At 52.2% G+C, this 21,949-nt stretch overlaps 2 protein-coding genes across 3 annotated transcripts; one reads left to right on the top strand and one right to left on the bottom strand.

The window, feature by feature from the left end:
* Positions 1-38: 38 nt before the first annotated feature.
* Positions 39-1,671, bottom strand: LOC135250473 (endoribonuclease YbeY-like). Its single transcript, XM_064326780.1, has 4 exons — positions 1,462-1,671; positions 1,204-1,335; positions 878-946; positions 39-754 (listed from the first exon to the last, which is right to left on the bottom strand). Exons 1-4 carry the CDS (start codon positions 1,669-1,671, stop codon positions 659-661), a joined length of 507 nt encoding a protein of 168 aa, XP_064182850.1. The 3' UTR covers positions 39-658.
* Positions 1,672-1,944: 273 nt separating this feature from the next.
* On the top strand, positions 1,945-21,617 carry mcm3ap (minichromosome maintenance complex component 3 associated protein). 2 transcript variants are annotated; one of them, XM_064326771.1, is made up of 29 exons: positions 1,945-2,087; positions 2,312-4,139; positions 4,637-4,881; positions 5,034-5,115; positions 5,623-5,773; positions 6,449-6,651; positions 7,406-7,545; positions 7,876-8,073; positions 8,662-8,930; positions 9,369-9,531; positions 9,686-9,843; positions 11,066-11,295; positions 11,465-11,706; positions 11,878-11,978; positions 12,468-12,599; positions 12,704-12,817; positions 13,050-13,202; positions 13,458-13,655; positions 13,847-13,915; positions 14,548-14,682; positions 14,777-14,930; positions 15,570-15,849; positions 16,099-16,196; positions 16,851-17,241; positions 17,796-18,071; positions 19,478-19,607; positions 19,710-19,904; positions 20,309-20,456; positions 20,888-21,617. In XM_064326771.1, exons 2-29 carry the CDS (start codon positions 2,546-2,548, stop codon positions 21,059-21,061), a joined length of 6,423 nt encoding a protein of 2,140 aa, XP_064182841.1. In that variant the 5' UTR covers positions 1,945-2,087; positions 2,312-2,545; the 3' UTR covers positions 21,062-21,617. The 2 variants fall into 2 exon arrangements, with proteins under 2 accessions (XP_064182841.1, XP_064182842.1); XM_064326772.1 differs by having other exon boundaries at positions 2,081-2,216.
* Positions 21,618-21,949: the final 332 nt, after the last annotated feature.

Genomic DNA, 21,949 nt, shown 5'->3' with positions numbered 1-21,949 from the left:
CTTGCCTCATTGAACTCAAAGAATTACCAATTGCATAATCCTCTTTATTACAATTTCTTTATTTAAAAACTTGGAAAACAACTGTGAAATTCTTAGTTGTTAAGAAATCAGGGATTGTACACACAAAGCTCATACATTAACTGCTTCATTCGGAGAGTTTAAAAAATGTACTGTGCTTTTTGTGATCATCTTTCCCTTTTTCTGTTTTGGTATGGTCAGCTTTCATGTCTTAATTTAATTTTAATGTTTTTACATCTTATCTCTGGTGCCTACCATTCTGGATATCTTGCATGAATTGAGCAAAGAAACCCAAGTTTCCTGCTGAACTGATTTTAATCTATAGGCAAGGTTTTCAACTGAAGCTTCAATTAGCCCAGCAGTCTGTTTTGGACTTTGAACACATTTTGAAATAAATTAACTTGGAAAATGCTTGGTTCTGTGTATTTTCTTAAATTTATGAATGGTCAAATATTTAATGATATTTTGGGCTTTGTAATAAAGCACTGGTCTCCCTCCAAGTTCATGGTTGGTGAAGCTTACACTGCAGCACTTGACTGGCTCGGTCTGCCCTTGAATTTCTGACATAAAAATCAGGCTTGAAAAACCACAGTCCCTCATCTCCAATTAGATGTCAACTGTCTTATCTTTGATGGCTCAGTCACGTGTCATAATCATCTCTTTTTGTGAGAGGCTCCAGCTGGTTTCCTGTGAGTCTGCTGAACTCAGTCAGGATGTACTTCTCTTTCTGGAACATCTGTGTGCATTGGGAAAGGAGCAGAAAGAGGACCTCATTTGAGATTTGCAAAACAACAGTACTAAGTTGTATCTTGCATTCAGCATGGTGTTATGGGTAATTGATAAATTATTCGCACTAGACCTGTGTCCACTCTTCCTCGGTTTCATGCCTGTATCCAAGGAGATGACAAATGCCATGAGCAACCATTACCTGTGGTAGAAAACGTGAAAAGGTTCATGTGAGAATTCCCTGTTATGCATAACTTGTAAAGAATTTTCTATCGATTGATAATCTGTGAGTGGAAGTCACATTGATGTCTATATATCGGTGCATCTGTTCCATATCACCATGCATTCAAAGAAGACCGCAGACTTCAACTTCACTGTAGACAGGGAAACACTTGTGATCTGTACCATGTCTGAATCAGAACATTTGCCTGCTATTGAGTATACGAGTAGGTTTCTTACAGGTAGTGCACTATGGAAGTCCCGTGACTCATCCCGGCACTGATCCATGATGTACTCCACTCCGAGGAAGATGTCTCCGAGATTGAATTCCTCTCCATGCAGATGGTTAGGTAGCTTACCAGCCTCCATGTCCTTGATATGGAACAGAATGTTAATATGTCACTTTCATGTTAATGCAAGAAGGAGACAACATGAAGTATGACGGAGAGACTCCCGTTATACATGCACATGGCAAAAACACAATGTCACATTACTAGCCTCGTAAAAAGGGAATGAGAGGACGTCCGTAGGCATGTTCTTTCCCCTGTAAATTCCATTTATGCGTTGAATTCTTCGATTATCCACACAGATCAACCCCAAGTCAAATTTCTGAATACCAAAAATCTGCCTCAATGTCTCAACGTCTCTGCGAAGTCTGGCGCGGCGCAGTGGCACCGCCTTCTGGAGGTTCCGCAGAACTAAACTCATTGTGCTGAGTCTGGAAAAAGCTGGATAAAAGTATCCACAATAAGCAAGATGCTGCTTCAATGCTGTTTGCTCCGGAAGTGTGTAGCTAACTGCTAGTTAGCTAGTTTACTAGACTAACCAATAAAATGTGACATCAGGAAGCCAATAATTAGAATACCTGTACAGGTACTGAACACGGGTGGGCACGAAGAGTTCAAATGTGCAAATTAATGAAGCTAAAGTAGAGCAGATAACTAGGAATAACAGAACGAAACCCGTAACTTCATGCTTACGCTAAGACATTATACCATCATTGAGGCGGAACCGGGAATGCGGTTGCATTTCACAGTCGGACACTTGAACTTGTAAGACCGGAACCGGAAAGTGTAAGCGTGTTGTTTATGTTTCCCTCTTAATACCGAGTGAATGCTGGAGATGTAAGTATAATGCTTTTTACTAAGTTAACTTGCCGTTTCTTTGCATGTGTAGGAGTACGTAAATGTAGTAGCTTAAGCGTTTTGTAGAATTATCTAAATGTAGCAGCTTAAGCGTTTTTCTCAAACAAGGTAACTCCCTTACTTTCACTTAGCCGGTTTGCAAAATGTTTCGCTAAATATTTCATGGAAGTCGCTAACAATAACAAACATCTTTCCCCCCACAGATATCATTGTGCCACAGAGACACGACCTGACAACTTAATAACACGCAAGATGACATACCGAAAGCTACGTTGATAATGTCTTGGAATATGCGCGTTATGACAGCAGTAAAAAGAAAATCTAACGTCAGCAGTCAGCACATTTTTTGAACACCCACACATGCTTATTTGTGATTGATAAAACATTTAAATGATAAAATAAGACGAGTACTGTTCATTTACTTTCTCTTTCCCACGATGAATCCCCCCAGTTTGTTTGGAAAAACGCAAGGCGGCGCTTTTCAGGCCCCTGGTAACTCCAGCCGTAGTACTGGGTTGTTTCAGTCCTTCGGGCAGCCAGGTACTAGCAACACGCAACAGAATGTGGCGTTCGGACAGACGTCGACGTTCGGGCAGGCATCAGCTTTCAGCCAGCCTCCGGGCTTCGGCCAGAACCCTGGGCAGACTTCCGTCTTTGGCCAAACTCCTGCCTTTGGACAGACGTCAGCTTTGGGCCAGAGCTCCGTGTTCGGGACACCTACCAGTTTGGGACAAGCTTCTGGACAGTCATCCGCGTTGGGACAGAACTCTGCCTTCACGTCTGGATCAATGAACCCCCCTGTGTTTGGTCAGTCGGGCCTGGGACAGGGAGCCTCGGGCTTTAACCCGCCACCGTCTTATGCGCAGTCCATTGGACAGACTCAGAGCTCCGTGTTTGGACAAACGTCCGCCTTCGGTCAAACCTCCGCGTTCGTACAGCCAACGGGTTTCACTCAACAGACGCCCGGATTCGGTCTGTCCTCCAGTATTTCCCAGTCCTCTGTCGGTTCCGCCCCTGCCTCGGGATCGGGTCAGACCATGAGCTTCAGCCAGCCCTCCTTCGGGCAAGCGTCCGCGTTTTCGTTGCCTGGCGCCACGTCGGGCTCGTCGGGGGGCGCTCAGAGCGTCGTTCAGAGCCGAGGGTTCGGGACGTCGGAGTTCAGCTTCAAGCCGTCGGACGAGGTTCTGTTCAAGCCCATCTTCAGCGCCAGCCCCGAGCCGGCCGGCTCCCAGCCCGCCGCGGCCGCCGAACCGTTCGGCTCGGCCCAGCCGGCCGTCGCCAGCATGGACAGCAGCGGCCCCGGCGGCTCCGGGTTCTCCCTCCTGACCGGCGACGCGCCCAACGCCCTGGACTTCAGCTTCTCCCAGCCCGCGGCGGCCCCCTCCATCTCCTTCCCCGCCCCTGCCCTGCCGCACAAGGACCCGCTTCCCACCACCAGCGGCAAGCTGGAGTTCACCTTCTCCCAGCCGGCGGCGCCTTCCAACAGCGGCTCTGCCCCCCAGCCCGCCCCCGTTCCCAGCACCGCCTCCTCCTTCAGCTTCTCGCCCAAAGTCCTCCACCCCTCCGCGGGCCCCTCCGCCGGGGGGAGGGGCTTCGTCCAAGCGTCGGCCTTCGGGGAGCCGAAGGCCAAGCCGGAGGCCGGGGATACGGGAGGAGATGAGGAGAGCACCGGGGAGGTGCTGTTCGGGAGCCTGGGGAAAGGAACTAAGCGGAAGGAGGAGTCGGGGGAGCGGGACACCCAGGGGAAGATGGGTAAGGCGGAGGAAACCCAAGCCGGAGGCGAGGCCGCCAGACACGCCGCCAAACGGCCGCTGATGCGGACCCGCGCCCCGGGCGGGGGGCTGTTCCGCAACGCCATGAGCAGCCTGCTGAAGTCGTCGGCCAACCCCGTCAAGAGGGAGCCCAGGAAGGAGGAGGAGCCCCCGCCGGAGTGGGAGGAGGTTGAGAGGCCTGAACCGCCCCTGAAAACCTTAACCCCGCCCAGAGCGCCGGCCCCTACCAGAGAATTCACTGAGACGGCTGGGGAAACCGGTGAGTAACGTACAGAGCTGCTCTTCGCTCAGCTAACTGTCCACTCCCATTACGGCAGTGCACCACTCAGCACCTCCTCATAGGCTTATTCTGGGAGGGAGTGAAACCCAGGGACAGACCTGGTTGCACATACCAACCGTAAATGCAGCTTGTAGAGAAACATTTGCCTGCTTCTCCCTCTGCTTCTCTTTAAATTACAATTTATTTCTGTAGAAAACATCAGATATACTAGAAATTCTGGATTGGACGTTGACTGGTAATTCTACAGTATGGTTGTTCATGCCAGAGGTTTCCTCATTGTCAACCAATGCTGAGTATGTTGGTAGTCTGGCACAAGTCGATAATTATTTTAATGTGCAATAAAAAATGAGTTCCTCACATTTTAGGAGGCTATGCCTAAGTGTCTGTCTGATACACTGTCTGGAACCTGTGTCTTCATTTTTTGGCTGAAGCTCAGGTATTTGCTTCAGTACCGCTTAACGTTCACTGGTTTTCAGCGGTGGCAGCGGCGGCGGCGGCGGTGGATCCCACATCCCCGGCGAGGCGCGCTCGGAGGACGGAGAGCACGGACAGCCTGGGCGGGACCTCGCCCACGGACTCCACGAGCATCCAGTGCAAGAACATCCCGCCCAAGCTCAACGTCAAGGACGTCCTCCAGAAGCACTTTGGCCGCTTCGGGAGGGTGCGCATGGTGCAGTGCCGGCCCAACAGGAACCTGGCCATCGTTCACTTCCACGACCACGTACGCGCCGCCTTCCCGGCCTGTTATTGGCCGCTATCGCTCCATTACGAGCTGCCGTACGAGTGCAAAGCCTGTAGAAACGGCTGCGTGTAGTTGTGCCTGAGCTAAGAGGTGTGTGAGCGCCATTGTAATTGCTGCTGTCCCTACTGCAGGCCTCTGCTGCCAAGGCAAGGAAGAGGGGGAAGTCCTTACATGGGAACGAGATCCTCATATTCTGGCAGAGGAAGAAACTCAGTAAGTTACCGGCCAAGGTCCTGCTGCATTTGACACCCTTACATGCAGTGGTGTCCAGTCATGTGCCACGGAGTCTCGAGAGTATCCAGCTTTTCATCCCAACCAATCACTGAACCTACCGATTTCACTAATTAACACACCTTCAACCAGCGAGGATAGAACTCATTAGTGAAATCAGCAGGTGAAGTGGTTTGTTGGAATGAAAGCCTGCATCCTCTTGGGCCTCCATGGCCTATGATTGGGCACCACTGCTGAAATGGGACCCTTTGCCCCGCCCCTTGCCAATTTTAATGGTTTATTTAGCTGTTTTTTTTGTTTTTTTTTTACTATATTGGAGAAAAGTGTTTTGCTAGAGCTGCCGTGATGCATGAAGACCAGCAGCCCTCACATTGAGCTTGCAGAACAGGAACGTCTGGAAGCTCAATGGACGTCACTTAGTGAGGCAGCCATGCAAGGGCTTTCTCGGCGCGAGGTGCCTGAGTTTTCACGCGTCGTGTCCCAATTCAGGTCCAGGAGAGAAAGGGGAGATGGCTCCGGAGGAGAAGAAGGCGGCCAGAGAACGAGCGGACCCCAGAGGCGGGGGCTTCCAGCCCGCCGCTCTCCGAAAACCCCTCCCTCGCTCCCCAGCCGCCGGCACCAGCGCGTCCATAACCAAAGGGTAAGCGTGACCCGGACCCTGGATCTCTTATGACGTTGTTTCGTGAGGACACCAATCGTATGGAATCGTCAGTCGTTACACGTCATGGTCAGTTTGACTGCATGTGGGAGTGTATGAGCTCCTCCATTCACTGGCCATGTTCTTTCTTTTACTCTAAGCTCTGTAGTCAATCAGGGGTCAGGTGAGCTAAAGATTCATGTGTAGCTGTGGGCCACCAAGAATGATTTCTCAAGTTTGATTCAGAACGGTTAATTGCAGTTTATTAAGAGGTTTTATCCACACATACTTCAGGGCTGTGCTGCCCAATCATGTACCATGGAGTGATTGGTTAGAACGAAAAGCTGCATATTCTCAGCCCTCCATGCCACATGATTGGGCACCAGTGCCCTAAAGTACTGCTTCCACCACTGCTTTAGGCGATTCTGGTCGATAACAGATTTTTGGTGCTAAATATGCTGCTATGCTAGGTATTGGGGTTCTACGCTCATCCACTGCCCTCTCATGAATATTAATAGTGACACAGCCAGTTAGAACCTTCAGCACATCAGCCAGAGCAGAGGGAGACCTTTCCCGCTTAAAAGTATGTAGCTGATCGTGCTGCCTGGATTCTGGATCACCTGTGTGGTTTTGATATGCTTTCAAGTCAGATGTCTGAGTGTCTCTTCTGCACCTCAGCTCTCCGGTGAAGAAGCCCAGCGTCGCCAAGTCCCTGCAGTTCGACACGGAGGCGCAGCCGGAGCCCGAAGCGGAGGGTTCGAGTCCGGACCGCCCGGCCGAACGCCTGCCCTCCTCCCTCCTGCACCTGGTGGGCCAGCTGTGCGAGAGCGCCGAGGAGAAGTACCGCCTGCTGGAGCAGAGGGACAAGATTCTGCGGCAGGGTAGGGCGGCCCGCGCGCCATCGCCCTGCTTGGAGCTTCCGGAACTTTCCGCTATGAATCATCCTCGTAAACTGTCGGCGTGCTCGATTGTCTGCGTGTTTGTGCGTGGCCTGTTTCTTTAGCTGTGCAGAAGAAGAGCGTGGGTATAGAAATAAGGCTGGGTGGCTCATCCGGTTAAGGCGCAGTTCCCGTTACGGTGCGTGTTTGAACCCCACGGTCCGGGACTCAATCCCGGCTGTGCCAGCACCGACCGGGCAGTAGCCCTGTGTGGCGACGCATAATCGACGCTACTGTTTCCCAGAGCCGGGGAGCGTTCGGTCCGCAGGGATCCCTGTCTTGTTGCTCTCTTGCGCCCCCCGCTGGTGAATGCTGTGCCTGCGAGTTTACCCGTTTAGCTGCACACAAAGCTTCTTCCGCAGACGCGGGTACCTGACTAGCGAGCCGCGGTGTGATGAGAAGCGGTGTTTAACGTTGCATGCTTCGGGGGCGAGAGAGTGTGGATACCTGCGCTTTCCCAGATTTGTAGCAGAGGGTCCTGTGATGAGGGTCGATATGGATTTAGCCATTTTAAAATTATGGAGACCAAAAGAGAAGAAATTCGGTCCTTAAAAACTTTTGACTTTCGAAGTTGAGTAATGTTGCATTAGCGAAGCAGGATTCAGGGCTGTGCCGATCTCCTTACTGGTGATCCTGGTGTTTTGCCTGCTACCTGCCAGGTAAAGTAACACAGGGTGTTCTGTTATAATTGGTGCAGGCCGGCCCAAGAGAACGGACCTGGTGCTGTCCAAAGTGTTTGTGGGGACGTGTCCTGACATGTGCCCGGAGAAAGAGCGCTACATGAGAGAGACCCGAAATCAGCTCAGCTCCTACGAGGTCGTCCCAAACACAGAGAAGGTAATGTGCCTGTCTAACTACTGCTACTACCTCTGCTGCTACTTATTCTAATACTTTTTCTACTACTTCTACTACTACTTTTACTGCTACTTATTTCAATACTTACACTTCTTCCTCTACTGCTGCTAATACTTCTACTACTACTTCTACTGCTACTTATTCTATTACTTCTGCTACTTCTACAATTATTGCTACTACTACTACTACTACTACTACTTCTTCTCCTCTAAAATAATGTCAAATGTTGCTTTCTCCAGTGTTAAGAGCTGCTCATTACTTTGTTCACAGATGTTGGTTAACATCTTGGCGTGTCTCTGCCTTTTCCCACAGGTGGACCACACAGCGGCCATTAAAGAGTACAGCAGGTCGTCAGCTGACCAGGAAGAGCCCCTCCCCCATGAGCTGAGGCCCCTCCCCGTACTGAGCATGACCATGGACTACCTGGTCACGCAGGTCATGGACCAGGGCGAGGACAACTACCGCGACTGGTATGACTTTGTGTGGAACAGGACCCGAGGTATCCGCAAGGTAAGCCCTGCTGGCGCCCCCTGCTGGAGATGTCTGATAGCACCCAAAAATTACCACAGCATTTGGTTACATCGGAGCACTTCTGTTTGGAGGGGGGCTTGTGTGGCTGATAACGGTTGATAAGGGAGCGAGAAACTTCCTGTGCTTGTTGGATGAGGTCATAGGTCAAATTGTAATGAAGGAGCTGTATGGAGTGCCACAGTTTCCACAATCGTCCAAAACCCGGAAGTGAGTTAGCTTTTTTGAGCCATGGGTTTCCTCAGCAGATTTCCTATGCATATTTCCCATAGGGATTTTGATTTCAGCAGAAAATGAGGTCTGTAGTTAACGTAAGCTTAAGAGAGTTTCACCTTTTGTTCTACGACATGAATTTCACTCATGAATATCTCAGCCGTGAATTTCGAAGCCGTTATGTGCTTTTAAAAAACTATGTTGCTAACAAGTTTCCGTACTGAAACTACAACAATGGTCACATTCCGCCAACCACCACTCAAGTTTCCATTCTAGCCCACCTGGACTTGACAACCATTGTAATATATGCTCTGGTTAATATGAAGCATTAATGCTGACCTGTGGCGCCCCCTGCAGGACATAACCCAGCAGCACCTGTGTGACCCGCTGACCGTGTCCCTCATCGAGAAGTGCACTCGCTTCCACATCCACTGCGCCCACCACCTGTGCCAGGAGCCCATGATGTCCTTCGATGCCAAGATCAACAACGAGAACATGACCAAGTGCCTGCAGAGCCTGAAGGAGATGTACCAGGACCTGGCCACCCGGGAGGTCTACTGCCCCCGTGAGGCCGAGTTCCGCCAGTACAACGTGCTGCTCAAGCTGGACGACGGGGACATTCTGCGGTCAGTCCCCTGCTCGCGCCGTTACCGTGGTTTCAGACCAAATAGTACACTCCAGTGGGCGGTAGTGTTACTAGAAAGGCTCATTGGCTGAATGAATGTTTGGCTTGGCATAAGTTAGGTCCAAACGGTGTTCGCTGTGTGAACTAAACTGTGTTCTTGGCTAGAAATAGCTGTACGAAATGAGTACCGTATCCTAATAAACCTGTGTTTCGTAGTTGTCCATGAGCATGAAATGCACTTTCGTACGTCGCTTTGGATAAAAGCGTCTGCCAGATAAATGTAATGTAATGAAAGATAAATATGTGTACGTATGTGTTCCTGCGTTTGTACGTGTGTGTGTGTGTTTGTACACGTGTGTGTGTGTGTGTGTTTGTACGCGTGTGTGTGTGTGTGTGTGTGCGTGCGTGTGTGTGTGTGTGTGTTGCTCCTCCCCCTCAGGGAGGTGCAGCAGTTCCGCTCGGAGATACGGAACTCTCCCGAGGTGCACTTCGCGGTCCAGGCCTTCGCGGCTCTCAACAACAACAACTTCGTCCGCTTCTTCAAGCTGGTCCGGGGCGCGTCCTACCTGTCCGGCTGCATCCTCCACCGCTACTTCAACCAGGTCAGGTCCACGGCTCCCAAACGTACCGCCCTTACGCATTCCATGCTTTCTTCACTTATTTTGGTCAATATGAGCTTGTGTAAATCACCGTTGTGGTAGACTGTGTCGATTCGGGAGGTTCACGGACGTGAACTCTGCCTCTTGAATGGCGCAGGTGAGGCGGGAGGCGCTGAGGGCGTTGAACGTGGCGTACACCGTGGCTCAGAGATCCACCTTCTTCCCGGTGGACGACCTGGTCAGGATGCTGATGTTCCGCAGCGCCGGGGAGGCCTCCGACTTCGCCCAGCAGTATGGACTGAGCGTGTGCGAGGGGTGAGTCTGACTCCGCTTCGCCCAGCAGTACGGACTGAGCGTGTGCGAGGGGTGAGTGACTCGGCTTCGCCCTGCAGTACGGACTGAGCGTGTGCGAGGGGTGGGTGACTCCGCTTCGCCCAGCAGTACGGACTGAGCGTGTGCGAGGGGTGAGTGACTCGGCTTCGCCCTGCAGTACGGACTGAGCGTGTGCGAGGGGTGGGTGACTCCGCTTCGCCCAGCAGTACGGACTGAGCGTGTGCGAGGCGTGACTGCGTTTCACAGAGCATAAATGACCATCCCTACGCCTGTCTCTGTGAATGATTGTTAATGACTGCCGTTACGCCTGTCTCTGTGAATGAGAGTAAATGACCATCCCTATGCCTGTCTCTGTGAATGATTGTTAATGACCACCCTTACGCCTGTCTCTGTGAATGATTGTTAATGACCACCCGTACGCCTGTCTCTGTGAATGAGAGTAAATGACCATCCCTACGCCTGTCTCTGTGAATGATTGTTAATGACCACCCTTACGCCTGTCTCTGTGAATGAGAGTAAATGACCATCCCTACGCCTGTCTCTGTGAATGAGAGTAAATGACCATCCCTACGCCTGTCTCTGTGAATGAGAGTAAATGACCACCCTTACGCCTGTCTCTGTGAATGAGAGTAAATGACCATCCCTACGCCTGTCTCTGTGAATGAGAGTAAATGACCATCCCTACGCCTGTCTCTGTGAATGAGAGTAAATGACCATCCCTACGCCTGTCTCTGTGAATGAGAGTAAATGACCATCCCTACGCCTGTCTCTGTGAATGAGAGTAAATGACCATCCCTACGCCTGTCTCTGTGAATGAGAGTAAATGACCATCCCTACGCCTGTCTCTGTGAATGAGAGTAAATGACCACCCTTACGCCTGTCTCTGTGAATGATTGTTAATGACCGTCCCTACGCCTGTCTCTGTGAATGAGAGTAAATGACCATCCCTACGCCTGTCTCTGTGAATGAGAGTAAATGACCATCCCTACGCCTGTCTCTGTGAATGAGAGTAAATGACCACCCTTACGCCTGTCTCTGTGAATGATTGTTAATGACCACCCTTACGCCTGTCTCTGTGAATGAGAGTAAATGACCATCCCTACGCCTGTCTCTGTGAATGATTGTTAATGACCACCCGTACGCCTGTCTCTGTGAATGATTGCTAATGACCGTCCTTACCCCCGTCTCTGGTTCTGATCCTCAGGATGGTGGAGTTGAATCGCACCTCCTTCCAGGACCCCGAGCTGCCGGTCCCCCTCCGGAGGTCTGAGGACATAAGGGGGAAGAGGGCGGTTCTGATCGGGGAGGTGGTGAACGGGGGTCCCCTGCCCAGCCCGCCCCAGCACGCCCCCGTCTGCAGCTTCGACTCCCGCAACAAGTACCGCGGCGACGTGCACCTGGCCGACCCCGCCCACAAGGGGGCCCTGCTAGGAGGTACGCCGGCGCCCTCTACTGGCGCACGCTGGTGCTCTCTACATTGGCCATTTGTTCTGAGGGAATTGGCCATTTGTTCTAGGGTCATTGGCCATTTGACTATGTGTGTAATTGTGTAATTACTTTTTTTGGGCTGATGATACCCGATCCTCCCCCCTCCCCATCCCAGCTGTCCCACAGAAGCAGGGGACGGGGCCACCGGAGCTGCGGCCCCTGATGGACCTGGAGGTCAGAGCCCCGCCCAAACCCAGGCCGTCGCCGCCAGAGCCGCGGAGCGAGCCGGAGCCGGGAGAGCTTCCCCAGGAGGCCGTGACCTCCGACCTCCAGCAGCCTTTCCCTCCTATTGGCCTACCTCAGCCCGCCCGACCCCCGTCGCCGCCGCCCAAGCCCGAGCCTGTCTACACTGACCAGGTGAGCGTGGAACGGGAGCACCGTTTTGAAAGGGTCTTAATCCGTTTTCCCACCCATTCAAGGCAGAATCTGGGCTTGGTTTTAGTCGAGCGCGGAAGGGTGAAGCGATGAAAGGGTAGGGGGGTTTGTGTGGGCCCGTGCAGCGCCTCACTGTCCTTCTGCCCCGCTCAGGACATCGCGGCGGAGCTGGAGTCCGTCCTGGAGGAGGTTTTGGAGACGGAGTGCTCCGAGCTGGCCGGCACGGCTACGCAGTACGTCTCCACCGCGCTGAGGTAAGAGTGACTGTGCTTTCTTCCTAAATGGGCGCTCTCTCTCTCTCTCTCTCTCTCTCTCTCTCTCTCTCTCTGTCACTCTTTCTCTGTCTCTCTTTCTCTGTCTCTCTCTGTCTCTCTCCATCTCTCTCTCTCCCCCTGTCCCTCCCTGAGATGATTGAGACACAGCACTAGCACGTAGAACAGCATGGCTAATGCACATCCATTGTTTATATTCATAGGCGTTTTTCACCTAATTTTATACCTCGTAGGTATGATATATTAAAACACAGTTGCTGTGCAAGGGATTATTAATGCCTTCTGTGCACACGTACACACGTAGACACACACACACACACACACACACACACACAAACACACTCCGAGGGTATAGGATTGTAAGTCATAGCATGGATATTTTAAGCGGAGGTTACAGTGGGACGGCTGTCGGGACCGCCGAGCCGCCAAGGTCGCGTTTCGTTGCTCAGGCAGGTCTGTGTTCCCCTGCAGCGTGTGCGACAGCCAGGTGGAGGCGCTGGTGAGCGAGGTGCTGGAGCAGGTGCTGGGGGAGGTGTGCGCCTCCGAGGTCAGCGCGGAGAAGGAGAGGAAGGCGGAGGAGAGGAGGAGGCTGGAGGAGGCCAGGTCTGTCGGGCGCTCCCGTTACGCAGCGCAGGAAGCGAGCGCGCGCGTACCCCGCGTCTCTGTTTCTCACCCCGCGCGCGTGTGTCTGTGGCGTCCCCCTGCAGGAGGAAGCAGGAGCGCGAGCTGCTCCTGGACCGGTTCAGCGAGGCGCTCTGCGCCGAGATCAGCCAGGAGGTCCTGACCGAGTGCATCGAGGACGCGGCCGCCTCCGAGATCAGGTGGGTCACCGGCGAGACCGCCGACGCCCTGCGGGATGGGGCGGAGGGAGAGAGCTGAGGGTGGGCACTGAGAAGCGGGCGGGAGGTAATAACGTGTGTGTGTGTGTGTGTGTGTGTGTGTCTGCGTATATTTGTGGGTGTGTGTGTGTGTGCGTAACTGTGGGTGTGTGTGTGTGTGCGTACCTGTGGGTGTGTGTGTGTGCGCGTGTGTGTGTGTGTGTGCGTGTTCCAGGCGTGCGCAGGAGGAGAAGGCGGAGTGCGTCTCCCGCAGCTCGGAGGAGGTGTGCGGCAGCCTGGTGGAGGAGACGCTGCTGGGCGAGATCTCCCTGGTCGCTCAGGAGGTGCTGGAGGTGGAGCTCAAGCGCATTCACAAGTTCCTGAAAAGGTGAGGGGGAGGAGGACGCGTCTTCATCCTTAAACCGTCAGTGCACAACACATCAGAGTCAGTGCACGCTGGACAGGCAGTTGAATATGTGTGTGTGCGTGCGTGTGTGTGTGTGTGTTTGTGCGTGTGTGTTTGTGCGTGTGTGTGCGTGTGTGCGTGTGTGCGTGTGTGCGCGTGTGCGCGTGTGCGCGTGTGCGTGCGTGTGTGTGTGCGTGCGTGCGTGCGCTCATGCGCGTGTGTCTCTCTCTCTCTCAGGTGGCGCGACGTGGTGGCCGTGCGCAGGCAGCTGAAGAGGCAGATGCGGGGCTTCCCCGCCGCTCCCTGCTACGTGGACCTGCGCTTCAAGCTCAAAGCTCTGCTCCCCAGCGCCCCGTCCGCCCCCTGCCTGGACCAGCTGGCCCGCGGCGTGGTCGACCTCGGCAACACGGGTCACATGACCGTGTCCTGCACCAGGTGAGCTGCTCTCATCTCTGCCTGCTGTGTACCTCAGCACCCCCCCATCCACACACACACAATTACACACTTCCCCCTCAGTGTGTACCTCACCCCCCCCCCACCACACACACACACACACACACACTTACACACTTCCCCCCTGTGTACCTCAGCTGGTGTTGATTCCTGTGTCAATGTTATAACTGCAGATTACTGAAAATGAGGCAAGAAACAATCCACCAGATGAGAGTACAGCACTACTACCGGCTGTTACTGAGGTGAGTTTTCACTAATACTAGCTGTTACTGAGGGGAGTTTTCACTAATACTAGCTGTTACTGAGGTGAGTTTTCACTAATACTAGCTGTTACTGAGGTGAGTTTTCACTAATACTAGCTGTTACTGAGGTGAGTTTTCACTAATACTAGCTGTTACTGAGGGAGTCTATATGTACTGAGGAGTCACATCTACTACGGCATTACTGAGGTGAGTTTTCACTAATACTAGCTGTTACTGAGGGGAGTTTTCACTAATACTAGCTGTTACTGAGGTGAGTTTTCACTAATACTAGCTGTTACTGAGGTGAGTTTTCACTAATACTAGCTGTTACTGAAGGGAGTGTAGACTACTAGAAGCTGTTACTGAGGTGTATTTATTCTACTACCAGCTGTTCAGTTCTATCGGCTGTTACTGAGGTGATGAACACCAATTGACCCAGCTTGCTGTGGTGGGATAGCTGAGTGTTGTTACTGTACCATTTCAGACGTAGGATCAACTCTCTGAGAAAGATCCAGAAAAAACAAAAATCAGAAAAATCACTCTCCGGTTTTGACTTAGGTGATGAGATGTGATCCATACCTGGGGAGATTCATGAGGTTATTCCTGTGACACATTCCTTGCGTCTTCCACAGTGAGTCGGTGTGGACCCCACTGGACCTGCCCCGCCTTGTAGTGGAGAACGTTTCGCACTCGACCGACAGAATCTTCTGGAAGGCCGCTCTCCTGTTGCCCAGCAACCAGGAGAGCGAGGCGAACATAGCCTGCAGGTGTGTGCGTGCGTGCAGGACCCCCGTCGTCTTCGCTCAGCGGGATCCAAGGCCTCAACGCCCTCACGTTTGCTGTCCTTCTCCTGCCCTGTAGGATTTTGACCGATTGGCTGGAGGCCAAGTTCAGCGGGGACGAGCGGTCATGTGACCCAGCCGCAGAGCAGGGGGCTAAGATGGAGACTCTCTCCATCAGTAACGAGCTCGTGAGCTCCCAAGAGCAGACTCACAAAGTTCACGTGTGTGTTAAGGTGAGTGCAGTTGCGGGTTCACATTGTCTTTGGGGCCAACAGGTGCTTTTCATGTTTGTATCCCTTGGTTGCGGTTGTTGCTGATATCTATGTGTAGGTGTCGTGGCTGGTTGTGGTTGCAATTATGGAGTGGGAGTATGGCTGTCCTTAAAGATGGCTGTGGTCTTATTGATTTTGTGTGGATGTGATTGTGGTTTGTTCCTGATTGTGATTGTGGTTGTGGTTTGTCTGCGGTTGTGGTTATGATTGTGGCCGTGGTTTTTTCATGGTTGTAATTGGGATTGTAATTGTGATTGTGACCGGGGTTTATTCATGGTCGTAATTGTAATTGTCATTGTTATTGTGGTTGTGGCTTGTTCGTGCTTATGATTGTGGTTATGGTTGTGGTTTGTTCACGGTTGTGATTGTGGTTGTGGCTGTCGTTTGTTCATGGTTATGATTGTGATTGTGGTTTGTTCATGGTTCTGATTGTGGTTATGGTTGTGGTTGTGGCTTCTTTATGGTTGTTGTTTGTTCATGGTTGTGATTGTGGTTTGTTCGCGGTTGTGATTGTGGTTGTGGTTTGTTTACGGTTATGATTGGGGTTATGGTTGTGGTTTGTTCACGGTTGTGATTGTGGCTGTGCTCATTTTGGCTCAGGTGGCCCGGGGGCCCCTGAATGAGGAGGGCCAGGCTCTGCTGGAGACGCAGAAGGACCTGCAGGGCACCAGCGCCCTCGTGCTGCTCCTGCCCCCGCTGCTGGGCTCCAGGGAGGAGAGCCCGGAGGAGCAGGAGGAGCAGGAGGAGGTGTTCCTCATCTCCGCCGTCCTGCAGCTCCGTCAGCTCCAGCAGGCCAGCGCCGGGATGCCCGCCCTCCCGCTGGCGGTGGTGGTGCCTGAGCGGAGCGATCGGCCAATCAGCGATCAGAAACTGGAGGAAGGTACGGCACGAGCGATCCCGTCCCCGGGTTGGCCTGTCTTTGACTCTTAAGATCAGGGCTTGTGTTCATAACATGTTTCAGTCATCTTGCTGATCCAGAATCAGTTCATCCAGGACATATCCTAACCATATTCATTATGAGATAAAATACCAAACTGATCCCAGATCAGTACTCCTGTTCTGAGATGCCTTATTAATAACACTGACTAAAATTGTGATCTTTAAACTGAAGTTCTTTGTCCCTGTGAAGATCTGTTTCTGCCAGCAATGGTGGAGGACGGGTTGATTTCTGAGTTTGTGTTCGTACACATCCCTGAGACCACCAGCGACCTGCAGGGCTCTGAACAGGTCAGACACAGTATTCCCCTTACAGCACACATGTATTTAAATGACAGCCCAGTTCAGAGTGTGGCTGGTGAATGAGGAAGGTTATTCTGAGACTTAACACCATGCCCTCTCTCCCTCTCTTTTTCTCTGTCTATCTCCCCCTCTCCCTTCCTCTCCCCTTCTCGCTCCCCCCTCCCTCACTCTCTATCCCTCTTTCTCTCTCCCTCTCCCTCCCTCCCTCTCTTTCTCTCTCCCTTTCCCCCTCTCCCTCTTTCCCTCTCTCTTTACCTACCTCTCCCTCTCTCTCTCACTCTTCCCTCCTCCCTCTCTTCCTCCTTCCCCCCCTCCTCTCATCCTCTTTTCTCTTCCCTCCCTCCCTCTCTCTTCTCTCTCTTTCCCCCTCCCTCTCCTCTCTCTCTCCTCTTCCCTCCCTCCCTCTCTTCTCTCTCCCTTCCCCTCTCCCTCTCTTTCCCTCTCTCTTACCTCCCTCCCTCTCCTCTCTCCTCTCTCCCTCCCTCCTCCCTCCCTCTCTCTCTCCCTCTCCCTTCCCTCCCCTCTCTCTCCCTCCTCCTCTCTCCTCTCTCCTCTCCTCTCCCTCTCCCCTCTCTCACTCTTCCCTCCCTCCCACTCTCTCTCCCTCTCTCTCTCTCTCCCTCCCTCTCTTCCTCCCCCCAGATCGGCCAGGCAGTGCAGTGGCTGGCCGCTCGCTCCCCAGCCCCGGTCAGCCTGTGCTCTCAGACGCTGGTGCAGTTCGTGGAGGGCGGTCTCTGCCGCGAGTTCGGCTCCAGGCTGCACCAGGACAAGCAGGACAGGGAGGGGGCGGGGCTCCCCTGCCAGGAGCCCGCCCCCATCGTCGACCTCTACAACAGCGCGCTGCGCTTCCTGTCCGGCCTGCTCTCGTCCGACGGCCTGGCGGGGCTCTCCTGGCCCCTGGCCGAGTTCTGCCTGCCGGGGGCCGGCGGCCTGCTGCCCCCCCTGGGCTGGAACTCCCCCGAGCACCTGGCCTGGCTGCAGAGGGCCGTCCTGAGCCTGCAGATCCCCGAGTGGGACCTGCCCCCCGCCTCGGGTGCGTCCGCGCCGTTCCCACGCGCGCTGAGCGCTGCCTTTTTTTGTTTTATCCCACGCTGTGTGTTTAGCTTTTACCCACACACTGCATTAGCCTTTACTTCAACTGGGTACACTGGGTACCCTGGATGCGTTTGGGCCACCACACCATCTGTAACTGGCAGCACATGCAGCTTCATAGCAGAGTGCCACTCTGTTACACTGAACAGAAACAACAGCAGCAGATCTGAAGAGTGGCCTGGCAGTCAGTCCACTCGTGTCTTGACCTTTCTCTAACAATTCGAAGCAAGAGTTATGTATTTTTATTCACTAACAGTTTGGTGAGTTCAGTAATCGCTAAAAATAACTTGTCAAACTGAGTTGAAGGAAAAGTTTAAAAGACAAATGCTAATTGTGTTCCGGCCCGTGTCTTAAACACTGACTGTTACACGAGAGCACGTTGTGTGAGGCATCGGCAGTCTGCTGGCACAGGCTGTGGTCGAGTAAGGGGTTTTGCATCACCATTTCTGAGGTGACGTGGCGTCTTATGTCCTCCCGTCTTCTGTCCGTCCGTAGCCCCCTGGCCCCGGCTGTGCGCCTCCATCTTCCAGTACGCGTCCCAGATCCCCCTGTCCCGCCACAGCCAGCCCCTCCTCATGTCCCGCCTGGAGAACCTGCTGGGGCGCGTTCTCGCTCGCTGCCAGCAGGGGGCGCCTCCTCCCTCGGGGGCCGACGAGGAGGGCCACGGCGGGGGGCTGTCCTTCCGCCAGGTGCCCTGGGACGAGATCCTGGTGCTCTGCATCGACCACCGGCTGAAGGACTGGCGTCCCCCGGAGTCCCCCCTGTCCGAAGGTGAGTCCCGCTGAGGGGGCTGCTGGAGGCCTTGAGGGTATGGCTGTGTGTGCGTTTCGGCTGAAGTGACCCCCCCGGCCTTCACACCGTGGGTACATGTCACGCCCCGTGCGCCAGTGGGCGTAGCCTTTTTTGTGTTCTCCTTGGTTCTGCTCCCCTCTTGCTATCCTGCTATACCGGTAGTTCTCAAACTCGGTCCTGGGGGACCCCTGTGTATGCTGGTTTTCATTCCAACCTCAACAGCAATCCCAGAATTTTAACTAGCTGTTAATTTTTCTTAATTAGATGCTTGTCATGTTTTGGAGCTGGGGTCCCCAGTCTTATCCAGAAAGGGCCAGTGTGGGTGCACACACCTGATCCTGATTCTACTAATCAAGGTGCTTAGCAATGACTCTAGTGATTGATTAGTAGAATCAGGGGTGTGCACCCACACCGGCCCTTTCTGGAACCCCAGCTCTAAAACATGAAAAGCACCTAATTAAGAAAAATTAACAGCGTGTTAAAATTCTGGGATTGCTGTTGAGGTTGGAATGAAAACCAGCACGCACAGGAGTCCCCCAGGACCGAGTTTGAGAACCACTGCGCTATGCAATTCCCCCCTCATTGATCTGCCGTTACTCCCATAGACATGCAAATTTAAATTGGCAAGCACAGTCCTGGAAGTAAGCCTGTACTGCATGTGTTGAGGGCAAAACATTGGAGCTCCCATTGAAGTGAATGGGGAATGTCAAACTTTTGAAGGCAAAATTAAAAGTCCCCGATTGTAGTTTGACACTTGATTAACGACCGGGTACGTTTCATGTGAAAAGCTGATCGTGCGATATGTAAAATGTAATAAAATATGCACATTTTCATAAATGTTTTCCCAAGGCTTCTGGACCAAAACAGCCATTGTTTCACAAACTGCTGCACGTCATGAAATTTGTGATCACAAAAAAAATAGACCGATGAGGTTTTCATTGGTTGTTAAATCACCTTGGCTTTCTACATTCTGCGTTCAATGGCCACAAGCTCTTGCCCTTAAGAATGCGCGGAGGAGGCTGTTTCCCCTCACTTCCCAGGCTTCACTGCCTGACCCCTCCTGCCCTCTGCAGTTCTTGTGTGTGACCTATGGTTGCCCCGGCTGAGCGAGACTTCCTTCCAGCCAGCCAACCGGAAGCCGACCGCCAGTTCAGATCCCCCAGCGTGCCTCAGTGCCTCTTACCAGATTTTCCATAGAGCATTTTGAATTCCGTTGCACTATTGCCTGTTCTGTTGCACGTTCGCCATGCGTGGTCCCATTGGTCTGTCCCTTTGTGTAGTTCTGTTAATGTACATTTAGTCAGTGACTCTGTAGCAGGGCAAAAAGTGAATAGGCAAGCTAACGTAACTGTACGCCATCCACCTCTGATCGCACACCGTTCCAGATGCCATTACGGAGGACGGGGAGATCCTGGTGTACTTCCAGAAGGACAGACTGACGGACTTCAGCCCCCCGAGCAGCTGGACCGCGGCGGTGGCTCAGACTCACCGGGACACGCAGCAGGAGGCCGATCGGTGAGAGAGCGGCGTCGGACGTGAGGAGCGGAGCCCCGCCCCGCCCTCCCCCCACCCGACGGTGCCTGACGGGCTTGCTTTTCTCTCTCTCTCCCGCTCCAGGGCCGCGCCCGTCTCGGGGCAGAGTCCCACGCCCGCCCCGGCTACGCCGCGTCTCCGGCAGAGGCTCTTCCACAGCCCGCCGCCGACTCCGCCCCCCCGCGCCACGCTGGACATCACCCACACCCCCTCCCCCCGAGAGCTGCTGCCGCAGCGCGTTCTCTCCGACCTGCAGGAGGAGAAGAGCCGGAGCCAGAGGTCAGAGGTCACAGCGCACACCCGCACATAAACACACGCACAAACACACACCCACGCAGTTATTTATACAGCACTTTCCTTGCTTGCTGCACAAAGTGCTTTACACCGTAAGTAAAGCTCCTTTGGCATACTGAGGGGTTTCTCACGGTTAATCTCTGTAAAATGCAAGCCGTGTGAAACACTCTTAACAGATTTCCTCTCATGTAACGAATTGAATTAGGAGCTCAAAAACCCCTAAGCAGTCCTGGCAATGGATAAGGTGCGGACTGACTCGATATGAAATGATTTTCTGCAGAGCATTTTTGTGTTTCTGTGACGTATGCCCCATGTACTGTATATAGTGTGTTTGTTACTGAGACGCATGGAGAGTGCTTTGCTCTGTGACTCACTGGCTCCCCCTGCAGGTTTGAGGAGCAGCTGCAGTGCTGGTTGGAGAGGGATCCCATGGACACTTTCTCCATGCCTGCCTTCATGCCTTCCTCGCTCATCTCTGTCCCCGAAATGATGACACCCGCCCCTAAAGCCAGCGCTGTCTGCACTGCACACGCTCAGGTAACCCAGGCAACCACCCTGCCCCACAGCACTCAGTCACGTTCAGTTTACCACACTGCACAAGCTACACTGGACACTTTATGTGAACAGGCCCAGCAATGTAGTAGTTATTAGCCATAAGAGTACTAGCTCTTCAGAAGTTGCATGTGTCTTTTAGAGGCAATAAATGTACATCCATGTAGCAGTTTAACAAAACATCTTGATTACTTAAGCTAAATATCATGCTTTTTGCAAACAGTGTCCTGTATAGTAGTTATTGGTCATTAGCACTTCAGAAGTTGCATGCAACAGAGGCAATAAATGCACATCCGTGTAGAAATTTAACTAAATATATTGATTACGCTAGCTAATTCTCAAAAGTCAGAAGCAAAATGGACTCCAGTTTAAGAGAAAGTAGAAAGTAATGCTCCATGCTTTTTCTGCACCCGTAGGAGATTGACAGTGATGCCCATGGAGACGGTTTGGAGAGCGGCAGTCTGAGAAGCAGGCCGGTGTCTATGGCCCAGAGACTGAAAGAGCTCCACAGACTGATTTCAGTTAGCCAGAGTGAGGAGCTGGCCTGTGGGCTCCATCTGAACAGCCTTCTGGAGATTGTGGAGGACTGACTGTCCCATCAGCCCCCTGTCTCACACACTCCTGCGGCTCAGAGCAGGACTGCCACTCGTCACCCCGATTTCAGGAGCTGTGCCCGCAACGTTGCATGAATACCATAGATTGTATATTTAATAATCAGTTTGTCCTAAATGTAGCCAAGCTGAAATTATTTTAAAATACTTGAAATGCTTTTCATTATGAGAACATTTATTACTCCAAGGCAGATGACACTGGTTGCTACTAGAGTTGCTTGAAAATGTCATCAGCATTGTACAGAAAATTAGGGAATGGTGTTATTCACACTTAATGTTTGAAGCCCTCACCCAATAGGACATTTTTCTTCAGTACAAAATATTTCACAAGAAAGTATTTCCTGTCAACTTACTACATTACTAATCATTGGCCTCTAATAAACAAATAGATTAATTTGTTAATTAATAGAAGTTTAATTTAGGAGGTGAATGTCTGCTTTTGGTGCCATTTTTTAATATGTTCAAGATAATATTTTTCTTGTGTTGGAATAAAGTTTGTCTTTATTTTTTTTTGGAATAAAGATAGTCTTCTATACCACTGTTTTGTTCAGTTTTTCCCATGGTGTGATCATCACTCTTAACCATTTCTGTAGTTTCTTATGTTTTATGTATTTATTGATGATTAACCAACATCTTGCCGAAAAGTTCTAATTATCATAAGGTCTCTGAAATCGTCGACCAGCAGTATTAAAGTATCTGATAGGCGCACAAGAATGATCGCTCCACCCCTTTACCGCCCCTCTAACCCCTGATTGGACGGCGTTTCCTCTGCTCATGTCTCCATATGTTTTTTGTCTGCTCGGAAGGCATCGCTTGACTGTATGGGAATTGTAGTTTTCTCCACAGACAAGCGAACGTTTGAAAACT

The sequence above is a fragment of the Anguilla rostrata genome, chromosome 3 (genome assembly GCF_018555375.3).
Source record: "Anguilla rostrata isolate EN2019 chromosome 3, ASM1855537v3, whole genome shotgun sequence".
NCBI classification, from domain to species: Eukaryota; Metazoa; Chordata; class Actinopteri; order Anguilliformes; family Anguillidae; genus Anguilla; species Anguilla rostrata.
The sequence above is the reverse complement of the archived record's forward strand: the minus strand, read 5'-3'. Positions and strand labels throughout refer to the sequence as shown.

Coding starts and splice junctions, on each gene's coding strand:
- LOC135250473 (XM_064326780.1), bottom strand. CDS start 1,671: ATGAGTTTAGTTCTGCGGAACCTCCAGAAGGCGGTGCCACTGCGCCGC. Junction 1,336..1,461: donor TCTCATTCCCTTTTTACGAG/GCTAGTAATGTG, acceptor TTCCATATCAAG/GACATGGAGGCTGGTAAGCT. Junction 755..877: donor CCGAGGAAGAGTGGACACAG/GTCTAGTGCGAA, acceptor CAATGCACACAG/ATGTTCCAGAAAGAGAAGTA.
- mcm3ap (XM_064326771.1), top strand. CDS start 2,546: ATGAATCCCCCCAGTTTGTTTGGAAAAACGCAAGGCGGCGCTTTTCAG. Junction 9,532..9,685: donor TCCACCGCTACTTCAACCAG/GTCAGGTCCACG, acceptor TGAATGGCGCAG/GTGAGGCGGGAGGCGCTGAG. Junction 14,683..14,776: donor GAGGCGAACATAGCCTGCAG/GTGTGTGCGTGC, acceptor CCTGCCCTGTAG/GATTTTGACCGATTGGCTGG.